The sequence below is a fragment of the Podarcis gaigeae genome, assembly GCF_964106915.1.
Source record: "Podarcis gaigeae genome assembly, chromosome: 12".
Classification (NCBI taxonomy): domain Eukaryota; kingdom Metazoa; phylum Chordata; class Lepidosauria; order Squamata; family Lacertidae; genus Podarcis; species Podarcis gaigeae.
In genome coordinates, this window is record NC_139688.1 from 36901173 (window position 1) to 36915260 (window position 14088).

At 40.4% G+C, this 14088-nt stretch overlaps 1 protein-coding gene across 2 annotated transcripts in view; it reads right to left on the reverse strand.

The window, feature by feature from the left end:
- Window positions 1–14088, reverse strand: part of SKAP2 (src kinase associated phosphoprotein 2) — a 101303-nt gene that overhangs the window by 16130 nt on the left and 71085 nt on the right. Inside the window, exons 10-11 of one of the 2 annotated variants that reach the window (XM_083706043.1) lie at window positions 7503–7586; window positions 845–957 (exon numbers count right to left, since the gene is read on the reverse strand). In XM_083706043.1, the coding sequence (XP_083562169.1) occupies window positions 845–957; window positions 7503–7586 (197 nt within the window). Of the gene's footprint in view, window positions 1–844; window positions 958–7502; window positions 7590–14088 lie in introns of both variants that reach the window. The other variant, XM_083706042.1, reaches the window with a different exon arrangement.

Genomic DNA, 14088 nt, shown 5'->3' on the forward strand with positions numbered 1-14088 from the left:
TGGCAACCCTAGCAAGAGTATGCCATGAACACTGGCTTGCCAGCTCTACAGACAGCAAGGATGGAGTTCAAGAAGCAATTGCCGTGGCTCATTGTCAGGGTTGCCCCTCTAGTTTCTGCAAAGCAAGAACTGAACATTTTCTGGAAAGGGGGTCTGCTCATTTGTGGAGGAATTGAGGGGGAAACGACTCTTAAGTGAGACTAACAGCATAATTCCGTACACGGCTCAAAAATAAAGTCCTGTTGTGTTTGAAACGTAGAGGCGCTGTTACAGTGATCTACTTTCCAGAATAGTTAAATGTTGTAAGAATGAAATATTAGTTTGATGCATACTGACGTTAATTCTGCCTCCTTCAGTAAATGCAAAGGGGAAATTGCAGAGTGATTAACAGAAAAGAGAGGGAGGGGAAGCGATGTATGGAAAGTCAACTGAATCTGTAAACACACACACACACACAGCCGCTGGTTACTGCTGAGGCCAAAAACTGTGATATGAAAACAATTCCAAAAATTCCGAGTTCAGCACATGCAAGAACTGCCAAGGAAGAGGATGTAACTTGTACGCACACAGGAGTTGACAAAGCTAACTTTTACATGCAATTGAGTGCATTGTCTCCGAGGGAAGCAGAGATAAACATGCTTTAAAGACAATACCACTTCAGATGTGATTACATTCCATTGACAAAATAATTAATGGGCAAGGAACTTCTGACGGAACGTGAAGGATGTAAAGGAAATGCCAATTTCCCGACACCCTTGAAGGCCGCACGCTTTTTTTCTTTTTCTTTTTTTCCTTTACTTCAGCTATCTCCTCGTACCTATCTATTCTTGGTAGGATACAGTACCTTGCTGAGAATGTAGATAGCGTCTCCACGTTTGAATGTCAGCTCATCAGGAACATCACCGGTACAGTCCCACATACCTTGATAGAAATTAGCATAATCGGTTTTTTCCCTGCCTGGGGAAGGAAGAGGTGAATACATTAGATTTGTCAGCATATGTGATCTGGGGTTTTGTTATCAAGGTTACAAATACACCACCGCTCAAAAAAACCCAAAGATCGACCGAGAAACATTTTCCAACTTTCTTTTCTGTCGTAGGAAACCACCCCTTCGTCTCGTAATTACTACAGCAAGGATGAAAAACAAGTTCCATTTCTTGCAGTCGTCAAACAGGTAGTCACATTTATTTATCTTTTTTTAAAAAAAACAAGTTATTGCCATGGAGTTGCACATCACAGATCTGCTACTTTATTTCACGCAAGCAGCTATTTGTTTTCCCATAGAATAGGGGTAAGATGGCTGCTGACATTAAGAAAACCTGTGACAACAGGGCAAACCAAGCACTTTGCAGCTCTCCATGTCTTTCTCCTGAAAAAGACAAACTTCCCCTCTGAAAACTTCTCCCTTTTTTGAGGGCTAAAGCTGAAATATTGTCACGTCGGTAAAGCTAACCTTGCTGAAGTTGCATTTAAAAAAAAAAAATTGTGTCAGCACCAGCTTAGGACATTAAGTTCTGGCTAAATATGCAACACACACTACAGCCGTAAACTCATCCTTCTAAGAACATAAGCACAATGAATGTGCTGCGTTCAAACTGCCATACAGACCATTAACTGATTGATTATTTTAGCACTGTTTGCTCTGTAATGCCACCATAACACAGTAATAAATGCTTTGTCATATGCTTGCCATACAGAGAAGCACTTACTGGAGCACAGAAATTCCATGCGGTTGAAATACTTGGGAACCTTCTGTGAACACAGGAAGCTATTTCCTGTTTGCGTCGGCCGAGTTTAACACAGCAAGAATGCAAGAAGCCCCAATGAGGCAAGCGGGGAATATTATGCTCACAAGACCCACAACAGATGCGGGTGTGCTAATAATCTGCATCTTTCAATTCAGAGATAAGCACTCCAGATTTAATCGGATTAAGGGAACGCTGTCTTCATTTTGTTACAGATGCAACAAAACTGCCATACTGAGAATCACGAAAGCGATCCAGCGACACTTTCAAGAACTCAAAAATCATTATTTATATCCCTCCACATACAATTGTGTATAATTAATGGTTATCACATCTGTAAAAAAAAGCCTCGCCAAATGTAAGCTGCGCACTGCATTTCAGAAAGCAGCGCAGTTTTCTAATCATGACGGTGATCTACATTTAATCCCCTCCAGTATTAAGATGTCATAATAATATCTTCCAATGCTACATTCAGCTCAGCTCATGGAAAGTCATAGGCAGATGTTTCCCTGATCTGCATTCGACTCGAGGCAGCATTTCCATTTTCATCACGTGGCCTGAATTCTAAACAGAACCGGCTTAACTTCTGTTGTAAAACGCTAGAGGGCACTCAGGGCGGCAGTCTGCACAGTGAGTGGGATTGTGCATGCACCACTTATTTTTAGCCATTTCTTTTTTCCTCCCCCCACCCCCATAAGCAATTTGCTTGTTCTGTGTTAAATACCTATATCATATTTCATTAGGATATTTTAATAGCTTAGAAATGTAGGGGGGGGGAGAAATCTGATTTGTGCAATGTAGTTCCTATTCCCCGCCTCGCCAAAATCATAAAATAAGAGTCTTAAAAATAAGGTGGTTGGGCTTGATAACGCCTGCATTTATTATCTTGCATTTAATCATTGCCAACAGGGTTCTAGAGCTGCTACAATATGCCGTTGCTTTCTACACAAAATGTCTCACAGCGATGCACGCTTGCAAAAGCGTACATACAAATTAACATTGAAAAGATTAAACAACACCAGTAACTAAAAATGCTCAAGCTAAAATATTTTAAGAAGGGAGAATCCTATCCTACTATAATAAGGTGAACACCAATACAGATAAGGGTATATCTGTATTGATAGATAATGAACAAGGGGTTTGATATCGAGATCAATATCAACTAGTTCTTATCTGAAATCAGAATACAGAATCATAGACTCATAGATCTGGAAGGGACCCTGGGGGTCATCCAGTCCAACTAAATGTAAACTTGGCTCCATGAATGTAACAATATTATTAACTGCGGCTTTATCATTTTGAAATTTTTATTATTTTAAATTTGTTCTGCCCTTTATGATGATTTTGGATACAGCCGTCGAATGCTTAATAATGATTATTTTTTTTAAAAAATATCTTTTTTATCTTCAACATCGTATCCTTCTGTACAGAGATTGCAAGGCATTTACCTACTAAGAATGTAAAAAATTGCTCTCAGTAAATTGAATTCTGACAGAGAGTTAGAATTCAGTGCCAAAACCGTGGACTACATGGAACTGGCAGAAATGACCGGCAGAATCCGAGACCAGGGAGAAGAGTCGGTGGAGGAAGACTGGAAGAAATTTAAGGACTATCTACAGAAACATTGTAAAATTAATGAATGTTAGAAGGATGTTGGAATGAAGTTATGTGGTTTTAGCAGAAATGTTATAAAGGTTTAGGAAAAAAAACAGACTGTTAATTGGTGAAAGGAGGGAAAGTAAAGTTACATTATATTAAGATAAATTACAGGACAAAAATTGGAAAAGATGGAAAGGATTTGCTGAAATGTTAACCAAACTAGAATACAAAAAAAAGGAGGTGTGAGGAGGTCAATGAAACAAGTAAATGAAAGATAAGTTATGGGAAGATTTGCTATGTTTTTTAATGGATTTTATTTTTCTTTCTTTCTTTTTTCTCTCTTTTCTTTTTTCCTTATTGTGATGTGTTGTTTTTGCTTACTTTTTCTTTTTGTAACTTTTAAAACCTTAATAAACATTATTTAAAAAAAAGAAAAAAAGAATTCAGTGCCAAAACCGAAAACCAAGCGGGCAAAGCTGCTGTACAGTTATTTGGATTACAGACTCAACATTAACAGGATTTGACAGTCAAAACCTATGCTTGTCTACTCAGGAGGGCCAGAGTTCAGTGAGAATTACTCCCAGAGAAGTGCGTACAGGATCGCAACCTTAGATATGAAAATAAGGTATATGAAGAAGCAATTTTCCCCCGCATGCCTATCTAAAAGCCACATTTGTCTATGAGGGGACTGTAGCACAAGTAAGGAATTGCTTGTGATCAACACATGATGCCTGGTTGTTCAAGCCACACAGGTATACAAATAGAAAACTCTGTATATATTATTGTTGGAAGGTGGGGGGAGTTTTAATGTGAAAAACATCTTACATTCTTAAGTAAGGTTAGAACAAGTTCATGTCATGTGATCCGTAGTAAGGCCAAAATATTCTTTGCCAATTCACGACCCTACATAACAAACAAACTTCTAGCATTACATGTTTAACCATCCAGAGAGGATCAGAGGTCACTGCCGTACTAAAGTGTTAGAACCATTGCTTGAAATGAATTTCACGTCAGGGAATAATTATTATGGTTCTTTATTTCAAGGATATTGTATGAAACGTACTTATATTTATAGGTTCGCTCATAAAAATTTAAGACCATGCTAACAAAGGAAAACAGAAATATTTCACGATGGGGGCAGGTCACTTTTTCAGCACAGAGACTGCTGGAAACATGAACTACGTTGTCTATTATTTATGTGCAATGGCCGTCATTTGCATAGAATTTGCATGACTGTCAGGGCACAGCTGTTGCAGAAACTGCCACTCTGGGACAATTGTACAATTTCTGACGTGGGAGTTAAAAGCTCGGAGGATGCTTTGTAAGTTACAATCACTTTGGAAATATTAAAGTTTCAACTCCTTAAAGACTTAGCAAGTGGGGGGAAATGGTTTGCCCCCATATATACACAAAGAGACTTGTGAGGAAAAGCTAAAAGCATTGTGGAGGGTAGTTGGTGAGGAAAAGGCAAGGGGAGTTCATGACCGAAGTTAATAAAATTATGTATAGTGAGGAGGGAGGGGAGAAAACTTTTTCATACTCTCTCAAAGCTAGAGCAGAACCTGAAGCCAGAAAATGAAATGAACAGCAGGTTTAGGACACAGAAAGTCATCACTCGGACATGACACTAAACCGTAGTTTAGCATGAAAAGAATGAACCATGGCATATGCTCCTCTGCTGTGCCTACAAGATGTTCACTACCCATTTAGATTGACCCTAGCTTGTTGTGCTACCTTCATAAACTATGGTTTGTTAAAAACAAGCCAACTTCAAACCATGGTTTATGAAGGTAGCTTGTTTAATCAAACAATAATTTAACATTAACCACAGCTTTTAGTGTTTGGAAAATAAGATGAACTGATGCTTACAGGACAGCTTACTTGGGTGAAGTATTATCTAGACTTATTTCAATCTGGGTAACACCACAGGATGACTATCACTTTTATGCCCTGTTGCTGGAAGCTACTGTGGGAAACAAGATCCTGGATTAGGCTTTGATCTGATCCAGCAGGGCTTTCTAATGTGAACAAAGAAAAGGTAATTTGGCCACATGTTGCAACAAATATGTGTTAATCCCATCCTTTCCCACTGTCAAATCCCTTTGGACTGTTCCCAGCGCTACAGTTCACGTCAACAAAACCCAAATGTAAAGAAGAACTCCTAAAAGGTTCTCAAAATAATCCAGCTGCAAGGAATAGATTGCATTCAAGTTTGAGCCTACTACACAAACCAGCACCTTTGAAATTCTTCAACTTTGTGGGTTCTAGAAACAAACTTGTAACTTTAGAACTTGAGAGCTTTATCAGAATTCATTTGAACAAACATCCTGAACGTTGCATACAGAGCCTAGAGGTTAAGAGGCAATTGTGGATACGGCAGTTTCCCAGCACAGCCTTCATGTGAAAGGGATGGCATTGTATTATTAAATTGCTTTGTGTTCAAAGTTTATTAAGGCTCTAATCCCTAGGAGTCCAGGCATCTGATCACTGGGCCCATCCAACTCAATATTGTCTACACAACTCAATATCGTCCACCCTGATTGGTAGCGGCTCTGAAGGGTTTCAGGGAGGAGTCTTTCCCAGCCCAACTTGAAGATGCACCTTTACCAGGCAGTAAGCCCTGTCAAAATAGTTGTGACTTCCTTATGAGTAAACATGTATAGGAGAGGCTACAGTTTTAGAAAAGATTCTGGCACTCACTTTATAATGGCTGAGAAACGGGGCTGGCCTACATTGCATTAATTTGGGAACGTGTCTATTTACTGGAAAGCTTCTGTGATCCCGTTGCCAAGGTTACGCTGAGAATTATTATTTTTTTAATGCTTGTTTTGTTGTGGTCCGCTCTGACAGCAACATCTGATGACTCACCCCCTTGTTTCCTGTGCACGGCAAACCCAAACCCAAACTGTCTACAACAACCTGCTCAGATAGCTTCCTGTGAGAGGCCGGAAATCAGGCCTGTTTCCTCTCCACACACTATATGAGGAAGGGCACAGTCAAGACGCTTCCTGAACACACGCCTCGTCCACCCTTTCTGTGACAGCAGTGGAAGAATGATGTGGAGCAAATATGACGAGAAAGATAACCCTAGGGCTCATTCCTTTGTAGGGCCCAGCTGCAACACTGAACCACTTGCTCAGCTGGTGTCTGGGGTGTAAAGAACTGTCCTGATAAGGGACAAGCTCTGGTTTTCGAAGTTAAAAACAACACGGAGCTCAAAGTGGCAAGAGAGTGAGCTCCCAAAGTAGAGGTTGAGTTGATTTTTAAGAGCGGCAAAGAAGGCTGCTCCTAACCCAAAGGCTTCATATGTCGTGTCCAGTCCACACCCTGATCTCCCGAATGTAGTGCTAATTTGCACGGGGCAAGTTGCCAAGGCACAGCGGAGAGAGGCCATTCTTCACGGCCCTTCATGTCCTTTTCTGATTTTTTTATGCTGCCGTCACTTTTCCATTCTGCTGTCACCAAGCACCGGCATTTCTTAGCCCAGTTCATTTGCTTTCTGTGGTATAATCATATGCAATGAAGATATGCATGGCCAACATTTAAACAGGCTGCAGATCAATTAGTGCTCTTAAGTTTATCTGATTTTTATCAAAGAAGACAGAGCTGTGGGTCGATTGTCAGAGCCTGTGTCAAGATGACCTTTTCAGAGACGTCTACATTGCTGGTCCCCTGGGCAACTTGTTGTCCCCTGTTAGTCTCTGAATGACAGAAGTCTGTTCTGCTCAAGCACAAAGTATACACAGATGTCTATATTACATTCTTATAGGTTTGACAGGAACTGCATGTTGTATCTATAAACTGTCCTTTAGCAGTGACACTTCCTCAATGATGATAAGCTAATTTATGCAGCTAAATCTCCTTTGTGAAGAAATGAAAGCTAATTGAGTCATTACAAAGTAATTCAGGAAGGAATACCTTGTATAAATTGGCTTACTTTATAAATCCTTCTCAAGCGATTTTCATGCATCCTAAATGGTGCTATTCAGATTCCGCCGCCCCCCCCCCCACCTTTCTCCTGCCATAAGAAATCAGTTAAACTTTCAGAAACTTCAAGGCTTTTATCTGTGCCAAGGGCTGGGATGGGCGAGAGGCAAACACCGAAAAGTAAACGTAAAGCAATGGAGGCAAAACACAGGCTGGGAATCCAAAAGGTACCTGAAGGATTGCTAAGGTTCTCTTGGCTCGGTTTCCTTGACTCTTCAGCCTTCACTGGCACTTTGGCCGGTGCTTCTTCTTCTTCTTCTTCTGCAGACACAAGCAATACGTTGAACAAACATGTTAGTCTACAGGAATTATAGCCCACGACAGTTTAGAAAATACAGAGTGTGGCTGAGGCGGCATAAATTTTGTCTGTCAAGGAGGCCACAAAGTCAGCACACACAGCAGGGTTGAAATACGGTCATGCACTTGGATGTCCCTCTTAAAAACAAACACCCCAGTTTTGAACTAGAAATATAACTCGTGTGCCTTTAGATCCAATCCTTCTCCTCCGAAGCAAAGAGAAGGCGGCTTGAAGCGCCATTATCACTGGTTGGCTTCTCTAGTTCCAATGCTGACACAGGTTTCTGATGTAATGAAGTTCCCCACAAGGCGATATTTCTCACATCGTTTTCACAATGCCACCATATTGCTGTTAAGTTCGCCTGCATACAGTGAAAGCTAGTAGCTTATCAAGGCCAAGCCATTTTCCCACCAGAAGCAGAGCTCACATTGCACCCTCTGCACTGAGGGAAACCAGTTCAGCGGACCAATTCAGACACTCATTCCTGACCCTTCTCCATTCCCCACTCTGCCACGGCCCCATTGTGCTCCCTGAAGGAAGTTGTTATATGGCAGGGCCTATCCCGCATCAAGGAGACAGGCTTGAAAATCACAGTTCTCCTTGATAAAATCTAAGGTATCATATGCAACAAGGTTCACCACATAAAGAGTATGCAATTAAGTCAACAAGAGCTAACATTTTCATTTCAAAAGGGAAAGCCTAAAAGCTTAATGGGCTCTAAGAAAACAAAAAACAAAGCAAAAGCGGTTGAAATTAATTTACTCTTTTTTGTGCCACTGATTCATACATTGTCAAAGCAATTTAGCTGCTGCTAAACTATGGCCACATTCACACCTTTTTAAGCATTTTAGTCTATTTAACACAGCCCGATTGATTAAACATAACCACAGCAGAAATCCTAGAACTCAGAAAACAAAGCAGCAAGTATTCTGACCAAATAATAATTATAATAAGAATAATTTATTATTTCTACCCCGCCCATCCAGCTGGGTCTCCCCAGCCACTCTGGGCAGCTTCCAACAGGTTAAAAATACATTAAAACATCAGTTATTAAAAACTTCCCTAAACATGGCTGCATCTTTACACTAAGCCTGAAACTCAATAAGGAAGGAGCCAACCATACCTTTAGGATGGTTTTGGCCAATGTGGTCCCCAGATGATGTTGTTGAACTCCAGCTCCCATCAGCCACAGCCAATATGGCCAATGCTCAAGGAAGAGGGAAGTGGTAGTCCAACAAAATCTGGGGACACTGTGGCTGCTCTTGCATAAGCCTCAGCCTGGCATCCCAGGAGCAGTGTGCACATACCACACCACATACCTAATGCTTCAGGGGTAAGAAGACCCCATCGTTCAGAAGTACCCCAATTACTTCAGATCACAAGGTTGCTTTAACTATCACTACAACCTCTGCACCCAGATTCATTTTGTGGAACCCTACGTACCCAACCACAGTTACCAGACACTGTCTCATGACACAACCCTACTCCTGGATTAACAGAGGATTAAAAAAAAAAAAAGTAAATTGGGTGACAGCATGTTGTTGACTTCTCATTTCAAACTGATGAATAGAGATATTTAGCAGCCATGAGACCACTCATCTATTTAGACATGTTTCGCACTTGTCAAATGCATGCAAGGCAGAGTACCAGTTCATAATACCTGCTCCACAACACCCCAAAAAGAAGAAGAAGAAGAAGAGGAAGAGGAGGAGTTTGGATTTGATATCCCGCTTTATCACTACCCGAAGGAGTCTCAAAGCGGCTAACATTCTCCTTTCCCTTCCTCCCCCACAACAAACACTCTGTGAGGTGAGTGAGGCTGAGAGACTTCAGAGAAGTGTGACTGGCCCAAGGTCACCCAGCAGCTGTATGTGGAGGAGCGGAGAAGCAAACCCGGTTCCCCAAATTACGAATCTACCGCTCTTAACCACTACACCACACTGGTTCTCAAGAGGCTGGTTATGTGCTGCTTACCCACAGAAAGCAGCAATTGTAGTTTGGATGTTAAGGGCACAGATTACTCAACATAGCAGCTTTGTAGATCTCAATTCCACTATCTAACGTAGACAGCTTTTATGTTGGTACAAGACTCCACAAGAAAACCGGAATGGGTAGATTTGTTATGGAAACCATATTTAGACTGACATAGCACATTCAAGGTTCAGCTGGGGCCAATATGTTGTCCTGGGATTTGGAAATAAACCCACTTGCAATTGCCGTTCGGCCACAAAGCTCACCGGGTGGCCAAGGGCAAGAGAACAACTAGATAAGGATTTTGTACAGATAAAATCACATCACTTCATACAAGGGAAAGTGCTGGGGGAATGCTGACGAGTGGATACAGTTTCCTTTTACCACACATTTTATAAGGCTAAGTAAGAACACAAAGACAAGAAATGTCTTTCTATATACTGTTAGGGGCACAAGGAGGCACTCCCATCCTATGGCTTATATCCAAGGAACAAACATGCCCTGTTAGTTATCTCTCCTTTCCACTGGGTATCACTGTTCCTAATTATGTTACACTGCATAAGCATCTGTTAATATGCAGCACACTGGAGGGGAAAAGCTTTTCCTAATAAACCCTATAAAACTATTCTACTGCGGTATCAAGGCCAACAGTTCTCACCAGCTTTAAGTTTCTCCAGAACTGGAGAGGGTAAAAACTTTTACACTATTTGAATTTAACTAAGGAGACTAGTGTTTCAAAAATGCTGATCTAGCCCTCTCTTCCACTGCTCCAATTCACCCTAAGTAGTAGTAGTAGTAGTAGTAGTAGTAGCAGCAGCAATAATAATAATAATAATAATAATAATAATAATAATAATAATAATAATAATAATAATAATTTATTATTTATACCCTGCCCATCTGGCTGAGTTTCCCCAGCCACTCTGGGCGGCTTCCAATCGAGTGTTAAAAATAACACAGCATTAAATATTTAAAACTTCCCTAAACAGGGCTGCCTTCAGATGTCTTTTAAAGATAAGATAGCTACTTATTTCCTTCACATCTGAAGGGAGGCTGTTCCACAGGACGGGCGCCACTACTGAGAAGGCCCTCTGCCTAGTTCTCTGTAACCTCACTTCTCACAGTGAGGGAACCGCCAGAAGGTCCTCGGAGCTGGACCTCAGTGTTTGGGCTGAACGATGGGGGTGGAGACGCTCCTTCAGGTATACTGGGCCAAGGCCATTTAGGGCTTTAAAGGTCAGCACCAACACTTTGAATTGTGCCCGGAAACGTACTGGGAGCCAATGCTCTCAGGACCAGTGTTATGTGGTCCCAGCGGCCACTCCCAGTCACCAGTCTAGCTGTCGCATCCTGGATTAATTGCAGTTTCCAGGTCACCTTCAAAGGTAGTCCCATGTAGAGCGCATTGCAGTAGTCCAAGCGGGAGATAACTAGAGCATGCACCACTCTGGCAAGACAGTCCGCAGGCAGGTAAGGTCTCAGCCTGCGTACCAGCAACTTTTAAACAAATTAGTGCAGATTTCTCAGATGTTAGATTCCAACTTGCCTCATCCCTGCCAGAATTGTCAAAAATCAGGGATGATATGAGCTCAACATCCTGTGGAGGTCCCCCTCCCTGACATAGATGGTGATTTTCAGATCAACACAAGGAACTGTAGAAGACTACATAAAGGACAATAGGTCTCTTCCTATCTTACCAGAAAAAATATATGATCTAAATTTTGATAGAGGCCAGCAGATCATGGACTATGTTGCTTTTTTCATCAGATGCATGAAGCCCATCTTCCTGGGTACAGTACTGTAGTTATAAACAGGGGAGCAAAACTACCATGAAAGACAAGTAGAAATATCTTGTGACTATGGATGGAGGAAGAATTTGTTTGGTCCACTTTTTGCAATAGACTAAACCCAATCTCAAACTCCAGAATTTGCTTGCAGATTGGAATGTAGCTCCCAGCTGGATTGCAGACTTTTCCAGATTTTGCAATGCATTTTTGGCAAACCAAACAGGTATTTTATTTATTTAGTACATAAACTGTATATACCACTTGGCTGTAGGAAAGAACTCAGAGTGGTATACAAGATGCATATTTTACTGGTGAATGTGCTGAGAAGCATGTATTTCATGCAAAAGGTGTGCACAAAATGCATATAATGGAACTGAATGACTGGAATGCTACGAATACAGTTAACTGAAATAAAAAGCAAAAATCATATCAGGTAGTTGCTGTTTTGTTAATGTCCCAAGTTAGCTTTCTAGAGCGTACTTCTGTCACAAGATCAGTTATGCCCAAGATAAAGATGTATTTGAAGTAAGCAATTCAGTTTAGATTCCCGTCAAAAGCTCTAGTATTCATTACTAAGATACCTCCATTAGCCCTTATTAATAACATGGCTAATCACAAACAAGCACTGTATTGTGCTATGCTAGCTAAGAGACACCATGTCATTGCACAATATTAATTAATACCTTAGATAACAACAGTTTGTGGGTTAATATATTCTACTCAATACTTTTAGCAACAGTAAACACAAACAGCTGAGCTATGCAGTAAAATCCATCAAGCAACACAGATGGTTATAAGGTTTTCATTATGTGGTTTCCATAGCAATCATCTTGCAAATCTGGAAGATCCTTGCAAATAAGCAGCTTGTATTTACATGCCTTTCAGCCGCACTGTGGAAGTCTTCAACACACAGAGTTGCTATTCCAATCGCATTAGAAGGGTCATTGGGATAAATTTTGATCAGCCACTACTACTGCTGATTTTTAAGACAATTTGCCTTTGTAAGAAAAATGCATTGGTCAATAATTTCATGCCTGTAGTGTATAAAGGTGTATTTTTATTTTTATTTGAAAGCTTAGTGTCATCTCAACCACTTTAATAAGTACACAATTTTTTGTTTCAAAACTGATCATACTAGAGAAGGGAGAGCCTTCTCGGGAGTGGCACCCCAGCTTTGGAACTCCCTCCGCTCTGAGATACAGCTGGCACAGATGTTGCTGAGTTAAAGATCTAATCATTTGTCCAGATTCTGCTTTGCTGGAGCTCTGGGTAGGGCCTGAGAACAGAAGAGTGACCAAGACTGCCTCTCTCGTGTCCTCAATGAACAAACTGTTTGCATGGGCAACACTTCCAAGAGCCCATCCTTCCTCAGCTAACTGCAAAGACTTCTGGGGTGGGGTGGGGGGAAAGCAGACAGGTGCTACTTGGTAAATAAGTACAAAACCTTCTGAATTACATGAAAGGTGATACAGCAGGACACACCTAAATCTATTTTATGTCAGGTCCAATGCAACAGCAGCTATTTCATAGCTGCAGTTAAAAATATTGTGCTTGCTTACTCTCAAGTTGTAATTTTCTGGATGGTTGTTATGACAAAAGGCTATTGGAAAAGTGCTTTTGCTCGTCCTGTAAAAGAGTCATAGATATCATCACCGTATCAGTAGCTTTTTACAAAAAATAAAGTGTCAAAGCAACTAAACAGGATAAAATACTACAGATAAAAGCAAGAAACAGAATATTTAAAGCAATGAATAATGCAAAGTAACTAAAATGCTCATCCAATAACATAATAACGAGGAGAAATCCAACTCACCCCACTAAAACATTAGTACCACCATAGAGGCCATATTAGTTAGCCAAGGCCTAAATGAATAGAAATTTCTTAGTCTGGTGCTTAAAAACCCAGCCTCTTTTCCTCAGGAGAGCATTCCACATTGTTCACTACATCAATGTCCTTTTTATAAAGATCCTCATAACAAATATTTCTCACACCTACCGAGTTTCTGTATTTTTTGCTATTTGACCATGAAAACTATGTTACTTTGCAATTATACCTCATTTGCATTGGCAGGCAGTTTATGAAAGGACTAAATTTGTGGTTCAAATCCCAATGCTCTTGATGTTATGTTATGGCTAAACAAATACAAACTATTGCCCACAAGAAAACCAGAGTCTCCTCATCCTTCCCTAATTTCCAAGGTAATAAAATACTTCCCCAGTATTTCAGACATTGATTTCCCCTCTAAGGAAAGTTAAATCACATATACAAATATGTAACATTAAACCGCCATTTAGAATTAAGTTTCATTGCCACTCTTGTTTTGTGGATAAATTAAAAATTTAATCCTGTTAGTGTAAATAGATTTGAGAATCCACTTAGTTACGAGATATATATATATATATATATATATGCGTGTGTGTGTGTATATATATGTGTGTGTGTGTGTGTGTGTGTGTATATCAATCAAACACACATAAACATCTACACAACATTTTTTTGGTGTGTTCAGATTTAAGTGGGATTATTTCTAGGCTTGCATACTCTAACTGTTCAGAAACCAATGGTTTTATTTTGTGTACCTAAGTAAAAGGGACATTACATCTTATCATCTTGTTTTAAAAAGGCCCTGAACGTGTTAAGAGATATAAATCGAGACACACACACACACACACACACACACACACACACACACACACTTAT